Source organism: Phyllobates terribilis, unplaced genomic scaffold (genome assembly GCF_046119375.1).
Source record: "Phyllobates terribilis strain yellow unplaced genomic scaffold, ASM4611937v1 Scaffold_11__3_contigs__length_659146591, whole genome shotgun sequence".
NCBI classification, from domain to species: Eukaryota; Metazoa; Chordata; class Amphibia; order Anura; family Dendrobatidae; genus Phyllobates; species Phyllobates terribilis.
In genome coordinates this window covers 271116618-271129569 of record NW_027362771.1, presented here as the reverse complement: position 1 = coordinate 271129569, position 12952 = coordinate 271116618, and the positions used below count along the sequence as shown (strand labels likewise).

At 44.0% G+C, this 12952-nt stretch overlaps 1 protein-coding gene across 2 annotated transcripts in view; it reads left to right on the top strand.

Annotated features, from left to right (window-relative positions):
• SEMA3E (semaphorin 3E) overlaps positions 1–12952 on the top strand; it is a 312174-nt gene that overhangs the window by 190818 nt on the left and 108404 nt on the right. For both annotated transcript variants that reach the window (XM_073652328.1, XM_073652327.1), the window contains exons 3-4: positions 8189–8248; positions 12069–12188. In XM_073652328.1, coding sequence (XP_073508429.1) covers positions 8189–8248; positions 12069–12188 — 180 coding nt within the window. The remainder of the gene's footprint in view (positions 1–8188; positions 8249–12068; positions 12189–12952) is intronic.

Below are 12952 nucleotides of genomic sequence, written 5' to 3'. Positions count from 1 at the left end.
CGTGTACTCCGAAGCAGAGGTTATCCCCGAGTCTCTACACCCCTCCGACCAGGCAGAGGACCTCCAATTGTCTCCTGAACACTTCGGGGTGCTACCTGATAACGAATGGACAGGTACTTTCCTATACTCGGTACCTGATACCTCGCCCGCTTCATCTAGCGAGTCCGATCTAGTGTACTCCGAAGCAGAGGTTACCCCCGAGTCTCTGCACTATTCCGACCCGGCGGAGGATCCCCAGTTGTTTCCTGAATCCTCCTGGGTACCACCAGATAACAAGGTAACAGGGACTTTTCTACACCTTGTACATGATACTTCGCCCATTTCATCCTGTGAGCTTGACAAGATGTACCCCGAAGCAGAGGTTACCCCCGAGTCTCTGCACCCCTCCAACCCGGCGGAGGACTTCCAGTTGTCTCCTGAACCCTCTGGGGTGCTACCTGATAATAAGTGGAGAGAGACTTCCCTGTGTGCTGTTCCTGGTATTCCACCCTTTTCGTCTGTTGCTGAGGATGGCTGGATAGGAGGTAGCATCCTAGCTAACCAGATGAGACCAGTTTCTCCAGTGGACAGTGGAAGTGATCTCCTTGAAGTGAAGGATTGGCCCTCGAATTCCCTGCGGAACATTCTGGCAGGCCTGAAGAAGAGGGGGCGTAAAGGGGGGGTACTGTAACATACCTGGCAGCGTCCTTGCATAGTGGTCCATCTCCCACTGTGCAAGAGCGCGCAATTGATCTCCAGTCCAGAATGTCTCTCTGGCTTCCCTCCATGCTGTCTGTTTGCCTCTGTGTCTGCTGCTTAAGGGCGGCGCCTGATCACTTCCTGCTTTTTGTACCTGCTGCAGGCACACCCCTTGTGCGTCCTCAGCCTATTGCTGTCTGTCACCTGGTATGTAAAACAGCTGCTCCAATTAAACCATGCCTGAGCATCTTGCCCTGTCAGTTGGCTTTTGTCTCTGACATGCCAGGTCCTGTCTATGTTACCTGTCTTGCAGTATCTGTTCCCATGTCTGTACTGTGTCCTATCTGTGTACCTTAACCTGCAGTCTGTACTCGTTCCTTGCCTGTTCGTTCCACCTTCCTGGAGGCTGTATTTCCAGGCCAGTCTGAACACGCTCCTTGCCTGTTCGTCCCGCCTCTCTGGGGGCCGTATTCCCAGACCCGCTCCTGTATCCCGCTGCAGTGTCGGTCTCCTCCGTACACTCAGTTCCAGTCTGAACTCTCTCCTATCTTTTACCTGTTTTTTCTCTATGTCCATTCCTTTCCTTTTTCTGCAGAGTCTGAACTCATACCTACTCCTGCTCGTTGTCACTGTACTTCCGTTTGTGAGTTTGTGGTCCACTCGCTACTTCTCTGTAAGTACCCTGTGGGTATCTGGTTCTGCCTTTCCCTTCTAGTCTGTTCCGTGTGAACAGAGCCCTTTTCCCTCCGCGTCTGCGGTTTTCTCTTTGCTCTGCTCTGTCCACCGCGTCTGCGGTTTTTGCTTTGCTCAGCTCTGTCCGCCGCGTCTGCGGTTTTCGCTTTGCTCAGCTCTGTCCGCCGCGTCTGCGGTTTTCGCTTTGCTCAGCTCTGTCCGCCGCGTCTGCGGTTTTCGCCTTGCTCAGCTCTGTCCGCCGCGTCTGCGGTTTTCGCTTTGCTCAGCTCTGTCCGCCGCGTCTGCGGTTTTCGCTTTGCTCAGCTCTGTCCGCCGCGTCTGCGGTTTTCGCTTTGCTCAGCTCTCTCCGCCGCATCTGCGGTTTTCGCTTTGCTCAGCTCTGTCCGCCGCGTCTGCGGTTTTCGCTTTGCTCAGCTCTGTCCGCCGCGTCTGCGGTTTTCGCTTTGCTGAGCTCTGTCCGCCGCGTCTGCGGTTTTCGCTTTGCTCAGCTCTGTCCGCCGCGTTTGCGGTTTTCGCTTTGCTCAGCTCTGTCCACCGCGTTGCGGTTTTCGCTTTGCTCAGCTCTGTCCACCGCGTCTGCGGTTTTCGCTTTGCTCAGCTCTGTCCACCGCGTCTGCGGTTTTCGCTTTGCTCAGCTCTGTCCACCGCGTCTGCGGTTTTCGCTTTGCTCAGCTCTGTCCACCGCGTCTGCGGTTTTCGCTTTGCTCAGCTCTGTCCACCGCGTCTGCGGTTTTCGCTTTGCTCAGCTCTGTCCACCGCGTCTGCGGTTTTCGCTTTGCTCAGCTCTGTCCACCGCGTCTGCGGTTTTCGCTTTGCTCAGCTCTGTCCACCGCGTCTGCGGTTTTCGCTTTGCTCAGCTCTGTCCACCGCGTCTGCGGTTTTCGCTTTGCTCAGCTCTGTCCACCGCGTCTGCGGTTTTCGCTTTGCTCAGCTCTGTCCACCGCGTCTGCGGTTTTCGCTTTGCTCAGCTCTGTCCACCGCGTCTGCGGTTTTCGCTTTGCTCAGCTCTGTCCACCGCGTCTGCGGTTTTCGCTTTGCTCAGCTCTGTCCACCGCGTCTGCGGTTTTCGCTTTGCTCAGCTCTGTCCACCGCGTCTGCGGTTTTCGCTTTGCTCAGCTCTGTCCACCGCGTCTGCGGTTTTCGCTTTGCTGAGCTCTGTCCACCGCGTCTGCGGTTTTCGCTTTGCTCAGCTCTGTCCACCGCGTCTGCGGTTTTCGCTTTGCTCAGCTCTGTCCACCGCGTCTGCGGTTTTCGCTTTGCTCAGCTCTGTCCACCGCGTCTGCGGTTTTCGCTTTGCTCAGCTCTGTCCACCGCGTCTGCGGTTTTCGCTTTGCTCAGCTCTGTCCACCGCGTCTGCGGTTTTCGCTTTGCTCAGCTCTGTCCACCGCGTCTGCGGTTTTCGCTTTGCTCAGCTGTGTCCACCGCATCTGCGGTTTTCGCTTTGCTCAGCTCTGTCCACCGCGTCTGCGGTTTTCGCTTTGCTCAGCTCTGTACACCGCGTCTGCGGTTTTCGCTTTGCTCAGCTCTGTCCACCGCGTCTGCGGTTTTTGCTTTGCTCAGCTCTGTCCACCGCGTCTGCGGTTTTCGCTTTGCTCAGCTCTGTCCACCGCGTCTGCGATTTTCGCTTTGCTCAGCTCTGTCCACCGCGTCTGCGGTTTTCGCTTTGCTCTGCTCTGTCCATCGCGTCTGCGGTTTCGAATTTGTCTCCCAGTCTGTACTGGACACTACCCAGCCTGTGCTCTAGTCTGCCTGATCCTGTATTCCCCGGTGTGGGTCAACAGCCGTGTCCGGAGTCTGACCTGGAGTAGACCCTGGTTCCTCTGCTCGGTTCCTCCCTGGTGCACTGGCGTCGTATGCCGTCGTGCGACCTTGGTCGGATCATGCAGATACTTAGTTACGCCCCTCCAGGCACTCTCCGGTTCATGGCACAGTGGAATCACTACATAAACACGCACACGCCAGTCAGTCCGGGCATGTGCATTACAGCAGCATTGGACTCCGTTTTGGAAGATGGGATTCTGAAAGCCCAGGAGAATGCCCCATCTAACACTCCCCATGGGAGGTTGTTTGTGCCTAGGACCTTTAGTAGAGATTTGTTTGTTGAGTGTCATGAGTCTCGGTTGGCAGGTCATCCAGGAATTTCTGAGACCAAGAGACTTGTGGGTCGCAGTTTTTGGTGGCCTGGATGGCAGAAGGAGGTCATTAAGTGGGTGCGTCAATGTACTGTGTGTGCTAGATCTAAGTCTTCACATACTCCTGCTGCGGGGTTGCTTTGCCCTCTGGAGGTTCCTAGTGCACCTTGGACACATCTGGCTATGGACTTTATTACTGACCTTCCTCCCTCTGAGGGTTTCACGGTCATCTGGGTGGTCGTGGACCGTTTTAGCAAGATGTGTCACTTGGTTCCCTTCTTCAAACTGCCCTGCGCTAAGACACTCGCTAAGGCCTTTGTCAAGGAGATTGTCAGACTCCATGGTGTTCCTACTGACATTGTTTCTGATAGGGGACCTCAGTTCGTGGCTCGTTTTTGGCATGCCTTTTGTGACAGGTTGGGAGTTCATTTGTCATTTTCATCTGGATATCATCCTGAGTCTAATGGCCAGACAGAAAGGAAGAACCAGGATGTTGAGCAGTTCCTGCATTGTTTTGTGGCAGACAATCAAGAGGGGTGGTCTGAGTTTCTGCCGCTTGCTGAATTTGCTCTTAACAACCATACATCCTCTTCTGCTTGGTGTTCGCCATTTTTTTGTTGTTCTGGGAGACATCCGTCTTTTGGGTCATTCTCCAAATTTGTATCGGCTGTGCCTGAGGAGGAGAGTTTTTCCGGTGATTTGGAAAGAGTATGGACGGATGTGCGTGGTAATCTTCAGGAGGCTAACAAAAAATCTAAGAGGTACTTTGACAGGAAACGTCAAGAGGTTTTGTTTACGTTTGGTGACATGGTTTGGTTGTCCTCTAAGAATCTGCGGTTGAGGATTCCTTCTAAAAAATTGGGTGCCAAGTTTGTAGGGCCCTTTAAGGTGCTTCAGGTAGTTAACCAATCTGCTATTAGGTTGGAGGTTCCTACCTCCTGGAAGATTAATCCGGTGTTTCATGTTTCTCTATTGAAAAAAGCTTATGTATCAGATAGAGACGCCACTGCCACTGTTCCTCCGGTGGTGGAGGACGGGGAATATGAAATTTCCTGCATCCTTAATTCGAGACGGTATAGAGGGAGTTTGCAGTATCTCGTCGCTTGGAAGGGTTTCGGTCCCGAGGGTAACTCATGGGTGAGGGCAGATGATGTTTCTGCTTCCAGACTTGTCAGAGCGTTTCACAAGAGGTTTCCTGATAAGCCTGGGCCTAGGGGATCTGGAGGATCCTCATAGAAGAGGGGGTACTGTTAGAACTCTCCTGTTAGGTTTTTTCTATTATGCTGGTCACATGACCGTTTTTGCCTATTTAATCCTGCTCCTCCCTTCTGGCCTTGCTGGACTTAATTGTAATTTCTACTCTTAAGCTAGCCAGGTGCTTTGTTACCTTTCTCAGTCAGTTTAGCTAGGTCTTTTGACCTCTATGTTCTATGTTGTTTGTTTGTCTTTTACTGCTACAATTTCTGCTAGGAGGTGTCCCTCTTTCTCCAAGTCCCTAGTTCTTGTAGGGATCCCTCCCTCACATCTATAGGTCTTCGTTCAGACTAGCTGAGGACTTTAGCGGGTCTGATCGCAGGATCAGGTTCCCCGTTACATCGTAGGGATCTAGCTTAGTTCTATTGTAGGGACAGATCTCCTGTCTTTCCTTAGTGCATGTAGCAGATCATAACACCTAGGGCTCCAAGATTTTAACTTTCATGTGGAGCATAGGCCAAGGAAGTTACATGGGAATGCAGATGCCTACTCTAGGATTCCCTGCCTGGTCATTTTCCATTTCCAGAGTCATTGGGTAAGTCAATCTGTCCTGTAGAGTGTAAGCTCTTATGATCAGCATGGTCCTCTCTATCTCTTGCTTTCTTGTAGAGAGTAGGCCCTTATGATTAGCTGGATCCTCACTCTTAGACCACAGCCTCACGATCAGTATTTGGTCAGTATTCGGTCAGTATTTTTTCTCAGGAGTGGGAGCCAAAACCAGGTGAGGAACAATCAGAGAAAAGGTATAATAGACACACGTGCACCAGTTCTGCATTTACCACCCACTCCTAGCTTTGGCTCCCATCTCTGAGAAAAAATGCTGACCGAATACAGGCCAAATACTGATAGTGGGGCCATGGCCTAACTCGTTTTATTGTAGAGTGTAAGCCCTATTAGTCAGTGAGTTCTTCTTTTTCATGTAGAGTTTAAGTTCTTACAGTCAGCGAGATTCTCTTTCTTTCCTCTCCACCAAGCAATTCCAAGCTTTCCATTATTAACATACAAGAAAATTAATTTGCTTCAAATTAAATTTTGGGGACAAATTTGGTGAAGCCAGCAAATTCAATTTCAAAAGACCTGCTCATCTCTAATATACATAATCTCTGTTTGAGGACTTGATTATTGTTTCTCAAAACATATAAGCTCTCCATATTCTGTATATAGAGAGTCTATATGTATTGTGCAATTGTTTGAATTCCCCAAACAGAGATTTATAAATAGCACAATTATTAGGTGATCAATGTAAAAGTATTTCCCTATTATATCCTAAATATATCCTTCCTGACCACCACAGAGGTTGGTATACTAAAAGGTAACTATCTAGCGCCCCTGCTCAATGTCGTCTCTTCCCTATGTCACACTATTGATCATCTAATCCATATTTGATTACACTCAGCAAAAAATTATACACAAATATTTATATCTTATTATTGAAAATTCTGCCAATCCACATATTATATCATAGTAAAATACCAATTATAAAAATAGGAAAAATTGTCTCTACAGAATGACACATTTTGTTTAATACAGTATGTCCCATCTCAAGGAGATCAATCATATAAAAGTTAGATGTTTAATATGGTGACTTAAGGGAGACGACATCAAGTGGAGGTGTCATATCATTAGCGTACATTATGCCACCCTACTCCATAATCACAGGAGTAGGACAGGTTTAAATGTCTCTTCATGGTGATTCCCATGTAGTTTCCAGACCAATGTCTGGCTATCATTGCATTCAAGACAAAAGTGGGATTCATTGATGAAGAGGAAAGACCACCATTCCAGCCTCCATTGCTGTCTTACTCTGCACCCTGATAACCTTTGAAAGCAGTGGTGTGAGGTCAATGGAACACCTGCAGCTGGACGTCTGGCTCATAGCCCAATGTCGTGTAAACACCTTCTTATAGTTTCTGTAGACATTGTTTGACACCTTAGCCTTGGTGTGTGGTGTGCAATTTCACTAGAAATAGAGAATAGATGACTATGTGCCATTCTTTTAATCTGATTTATCCGTGTAGAGTTTTATTGATCTGCACTTCTTATTGTCATTCCATTTCATAATTGTTCTCCCAACCACTGGGACAAATAACATTGAACAGTGCTGAAACCTCGTACTATGCACGTAGGGAGAAACCAAAAGTCTAGGTTCAATGATTCTGGATGCTAGACCTTCAAGATTCAAGGATTCTGTCTCTCTCAGTGGCAATAACTGACACATCGACGAACAGAAGGCATCATACCATCATCCCACAAGACTTTATCCAACTTTTGAGGTTTCATGTTGGTAAAAAAATGTGCTTACAATTTGACACTTATGCCCCTCCCACATGCCACAGATTGGTGCTAGGTGTTTGAAAAATTGGTCATTTGCGCCTTCATTTGCCTAACTTTATGGTTTGTCTCACTCGGGATGTATATATGATTTATTTTTCTATAGTTTCTGTACTGGGCCACATGTATGTCTTGTTGTTTAGTAGGGGTTTATTGGGGTGATGTTTTGAATTTTATCACCCTTGTCCACCTGCCCCACATTTCAATTTAATCTGTTTGGGTATGGTCTGAATTTAATGCTGGGTTCCATTGTGAATGCAATAAAGATTTCATGCATTCATATTAAAGGTAAAAAAAAAATTGTTTTCACCCTGTTTTTGTTTATTTGCGGCCCCCTAGTTTTTTATATGGTTTTATCTTGTAGTAGGCTTTGGCTTTGTTACAAGATATTGTTACAAACTTTTCTATCAATCCAAAGAGAAAGTGTGTGTGTGTGTGAAGTGGGAGTTTAAGTTGGTATCTCAAGTTTATTATGACTAATGCACTATTAATTCTCATGTCAATCTGAAGAAGTATAATTTATTGCGCTATAAAGCTGTGCCCGTACATGGAAAGCATTGCATATTTTACTCTCTGGCTAAACTACCGTAAGTAACACTTTCTTGCTAAAGGGACAGTGTTTAAAAGCTTAAAAATACTGGATCATATAAGTCAATATTTTTTTTCAGTATGGACTATATGAGTTAATTCTTTTGATAGATGACTTTGTTATTACATCCGCACCAATCAGGGTGTGGTTTATGTTACCATAATCTGCCAGGAAGCTGAGTAAAATAATAGATAACATAAACAACATTAATCTACTTGTTAGCAGTTAACCAGCCATTCACTCACCCACATTCAACACCCAGAAACAAAAAGAAACCAGTGGCTACAAAAGTATAGTGGGAAAAACTTCTTGTGTCAACTGTATCTTCATGGCAAATTGCTTTACTATATTATCAATGGCTGAAACAGATGTAAATGTTTCTGTACTGTTCTAAACAATTAAATGTTCTCATTTAACTGAGATTCGTATTTTTATGATTCTTTAAAATTCCTTTAGTTTTGAAAGGTGTATGAAGAGTGGTGTTAAAAAAGTAATGTCTTCTTTCTCCCAGATACATTGGCCAAGCTCAGAACAGCAAATTGATGACTGCTACAGAAAGGGAAGAGAAGAGGTAAAATACTAGATACCGGTTGTGTGCTTCATTTTGAATTTACACAAATCACATGTATAAAAGCTATTGCAAATAAAAGCAGTGGTGCTGTTCATGATAACACGTCAGACTCCAGAGAGCAGAAGGGTGGCGGGACATATTGAACCTCAGCACTTTTATTTAAACTTTTATGCAATTATTTGTATGTTAATGCCGAATAAATATGCAGCTTTTAGTCTGTCATAAATTCTGCTGTTCTCCTGAATCTTCCATTATTCATTCACCGAGCTACAACCCCCTTTCTTGTTAGTGTATATACATATATATATATAATATGTGTGTGTGTATATATAGATATATATCTATATATATATCTATATATAGCTAGCTGGGTGTGGTCCCCAATAAGATTCCATTAGAAAAGAGTTGACTATACCCACTTGACTAAAAAGATTAGATTTGCATACGAGGAAGAGATGCTATATCTTTGAAATGGAGAGGTGAGGGAACAAAAACAAAACCAAATTTAGGAAAGTTATATCATTTACACCAAGTAAAAAAAATTATATATTTATGGCAAATGACAGGTACTCTTTAAGTATTACTGCTGGATAAAAAGACTATAGATGGGCACACTTATTCATAGTCTCTTTATATATAGTATGTACCCAATTCATTAAGACTGACGCCTTATACAGTACAGACCAAAAGTTTGGACACACCTTCTCATTTAAAGATTTTTCTGTATTTTCATGACTATGAAAATTGTACATTCACACTGAAGGCATCAAAACTATGAATTAACACGTGGAATTATATACTTAACAAAAAAGTGTGAAACAACTGAAAGTATGTCTTATATTCTAGGTTCTTCAAAGTAGCCACCTTTTGCTTTGATGAATGCTTTGCACACTCTTGGTATTCTTTTGATGAGCTTCAAGAGGTAGTCACAAGAAATGGTCTTCCAACAATCTTGAAGGAGTTCCCAGAGATGCTTAGCACTTGTTAGCCCTTTTGCCTTCATTCTGCGGTCCGGCTCACCCCAAATCATCTCAACTGGGTTCTGGTCTGGTGACTGTGGAGGCCAGGTCATCTGGCGTAGCACCCCATCACTCTCGTTCTTTGTCAAATAGCCCTTACACAGCCTGGAGGTGTGTTTGGGGTCATTGTCCTGTTGAAAAATAAATGATGGTCCAACTAAACGCAAACCAGATGGAATAGCTTGCCTCTGCAAGATGCTGTGGTAGCCATGCTTGTTCAGTATGCCTTCAATTTTGAATAAATCCTCAACAGTGTCACCAGCAAAGCACCCCCACACCATCACACCTCCTCCTCCATGCTTCACGGTGGGAACCAGGCATGTAGAGTCCATCCGTTCACCTTTTCTGCGTCGCACAAAGACACGATGGTTGGAACCAAAGATCTCAAATTTGGACTCATTAGACCAAAGCACAGATTTCCACTGGTCTAATGTCCATTCCTTGTGTTCTTTAGCTCAAACAAGTCTCTTCTGCTTGTAGCCTGTACTTAGCAGTGGTTTCCTAGCAGCTATTTTACCATGAAGGCCTGCTGCACAAAGTCTCCTCTTAACAGTTGTTGTAGAGATGTGTCTGCTGCTTGAACTCTGTCTGGCATTGACCTGCTCTCTAATCTGAGCTGCTGTTAACCTGCGATTTCTGAGGCTGTGACTCGGATAAACTTATCCTCACAAGCAGAGGTGACTCTTGGTCTTCCTTTCCTGGGGCGGTCCTCATGTGAGCCAGTTTCTTTGTAGGGCTTGATGGTTTTTGCAACTGCACTTGGGGACACTTTCAAAGTTTGCCCAATTTTTCAGACTGACTGACCTTCATTTCTTAAAGTAATGATGGCCACTCATTTTTCTTTACTTAGCTGCTTTTTCTTGCCATAATACATATTCTAACAGTCTGTTCAGTAGGACTATTAGCTGTGTATCCACCTGACTTCTGCACAACACTACTAATGGTCCCAACCCCATTTATAAGGCAAGAAATCCCACTTATTAAACCTGACAGGGCACACCTGTGAAGTGAAAACCATTTCCGGTGACTACCTCTTGAAGCTCATCAAGAGAATGCCAAGGGTGTGCAAAGTAGTCATCAAAGCAAAAGGTGGCTACTTTGAAGAACCTAGAATTTAAGACGTATTTTCAGCTGTTTCACACTTTTTTGTTAAGTATATAATTCCACATGTGTTAATTCATAGTTTTGATGCCTTCAGTGTGAATGTACAATTTTAATAGTCATGAAAATACAGAAAAATCTTTAAATGAGAAGGTGTGTCCAAACTTTTGGTCTGTACTGTGTATCATTGTCTATTTGTACATGTTTTGAGGTCAAATAGACATCTTCTTTGGGTAAGTAAAGTAGGTATTGATTGGATGAAGAAGTGGTTTTGCCTTTAAAAGGAATCTCTCAGCAGGATTAACTCTCCTAACCCATCTATATAGGCATGTGGGTCATAGGAAGCTGAATAAAATGATAACTTGACATCTATGATGTCTTATTACAAAGAAATCCATGTTCTTCATAATATGTAAATGAGCTATTGAGGTCTCCCTGAGAATCTGCCTTCAGAACCTATTTTAAAGTAAAGGGATAGCTATCAGTTTGAGACAAGTAATGACTGACAGTCTCCTCGCCTGATCTACATGTCTCACACTGGTAAGTCCCCTTTCATTTAAAGTAAACTCTGGAGGCAGATTCTCGAGGAGACAAGTGTCCGGCCCATAGTCCTGAACAGCTCATTTACATATTAAGAAGAACATGGATTTCTCAGGAATAAGTCATCTTATCGCAGATATCAAGGTATCATTTTATTACATTTTCTATGGCCTGCATGCCCATATAGATGGCTTAAAATCAATATTTACCGCATAGAACACCTCCCAATGGTCCTATGTTAATATTTGAGTATGACGACAAGTGGATTCCACATCAGAGGCAGATGACGCTCATTTATATCTTTTATATGTATTAATCTAGACACATCGTTATCGAGCACTTGTGTATTTTTCATTTTTAGCACTCTATGCTTTCTTAAAGGGTTTTGAGATTGAGATTTATCACCTATCCATAATATAAGTTATAAAACTCTGGACACTTAAGGTCCCACAGCTAGAATCCCACCAAACACTATTCTTCCTCACTGTATGACTGGAATGACAAGGAATTTGCATGGAGCGTCAGTCAAGCATGTGCCTTTCTGCTTGGTGTAATGTTTATGGGGGCCGATGAAAATGGCTGAGTGCTTTCATTTTGCTTGGGCAGAATTAACAGCAATGAAATATATATGTATATATATATATATATACATATATATATATATATATATGCCCCCTATTATTTATGAGGTCTTGTTCTCCATTGTTATTTTCTTGCATTAGCAATGATGTATCAGCTATACTTACCTGTATAAACAAAGCTCTGAAGATTGAGTGTTGAATGTGTATACAGCGGTCAATCTTTTGATAGCATTTATTGAGGTGTCTTGAGATTGAAATAGTCAATTCTACTAGCCATCATAAGGAATATTTTAAAATCACATATCATATCCAGAATACCTAAACTGCCTGCAATTGCCTCATTGTAGGAGGCCAAGATACAGAAAATCATCCTATCCTTCTCATATATTTGTCAACCTCCCAATAGGCTTAAAATTCTAATTGATATGATAAGAAATAAGTTATTTCTGTCCCTACTCTTTATATTTACATCAATAATGAACAAGACTATCTATATACTTATCTATCTTAATGTTATTTTCTATAAATATGCTGTCATTATTGATTGTTATTTAAATAGTATTTTTAATGTCTTTGCAGAGAGAATGTGCAAACTTTATTCGGATTCTACATCATTATAATCGGACTCATATTTTGGCTTGTGGAACAGGAGCGTTTGATCCAGTTTGCACTTTCCTAAGAGTTGGACTCCGGTCACAGGTATGTGCTTTTTTAGATATACCTCAGGCACTTAGATGCAGCTCTGCATATTCTTGATGCTCTTCAGGGTTTTATGTATGTCTTTGATTTGTAGCTTTAAGAACTTTTACAAGGTATCTGCGGAAATTCCTTTTTTTCAATACCATAAGTTTGCTTCTAAGGTTACATCTAAAATAACTGGTGATCATTGGAAACCTTTGAAGACACTCTTCAAAGTTGCAGTGATGTTTGTTTTATTTTTTTTGCTTTTTTTTAAATTCAGTACCAATAAAACATTAAAGGGCACCACATTTGACCTATATAAACTATTAATATGGGCATACAGGTTATAGACTGCTGAAAAAAGTCCTTACTGTATTATTATTATTATCTATAATATAATCGTACAAGCGGCCCTCTGTCTGAAACCTCTATAGACTGCGCAAGCACGACATGCCTGCGCAGTCTGGCTCCAGACAGAAGAACGCATCGAGCCGTTACAGGTAAGAGGAGTGTGTGGCGCCGGAGATCACGGTATGCATGGACACTGAACGCATACCGCGATCATCAGCGCCATACTTACATACTTACCTGACCGGGAGAAGGATTGCTGCGGCGCCTCTCTTCTGTCCTGAGACCAGGGGTGGAGTGAAGGCATCGGAATTGGCGCATGCGCATAGTGCTATCCGGCGCCATTTTACTGAAGACACATTTGCAGTGTGTCTTCAGCAAAATGGCGCCAAACAGTACGGTATGGGCATGCGCGTACTCCAGCGCCGCACTCC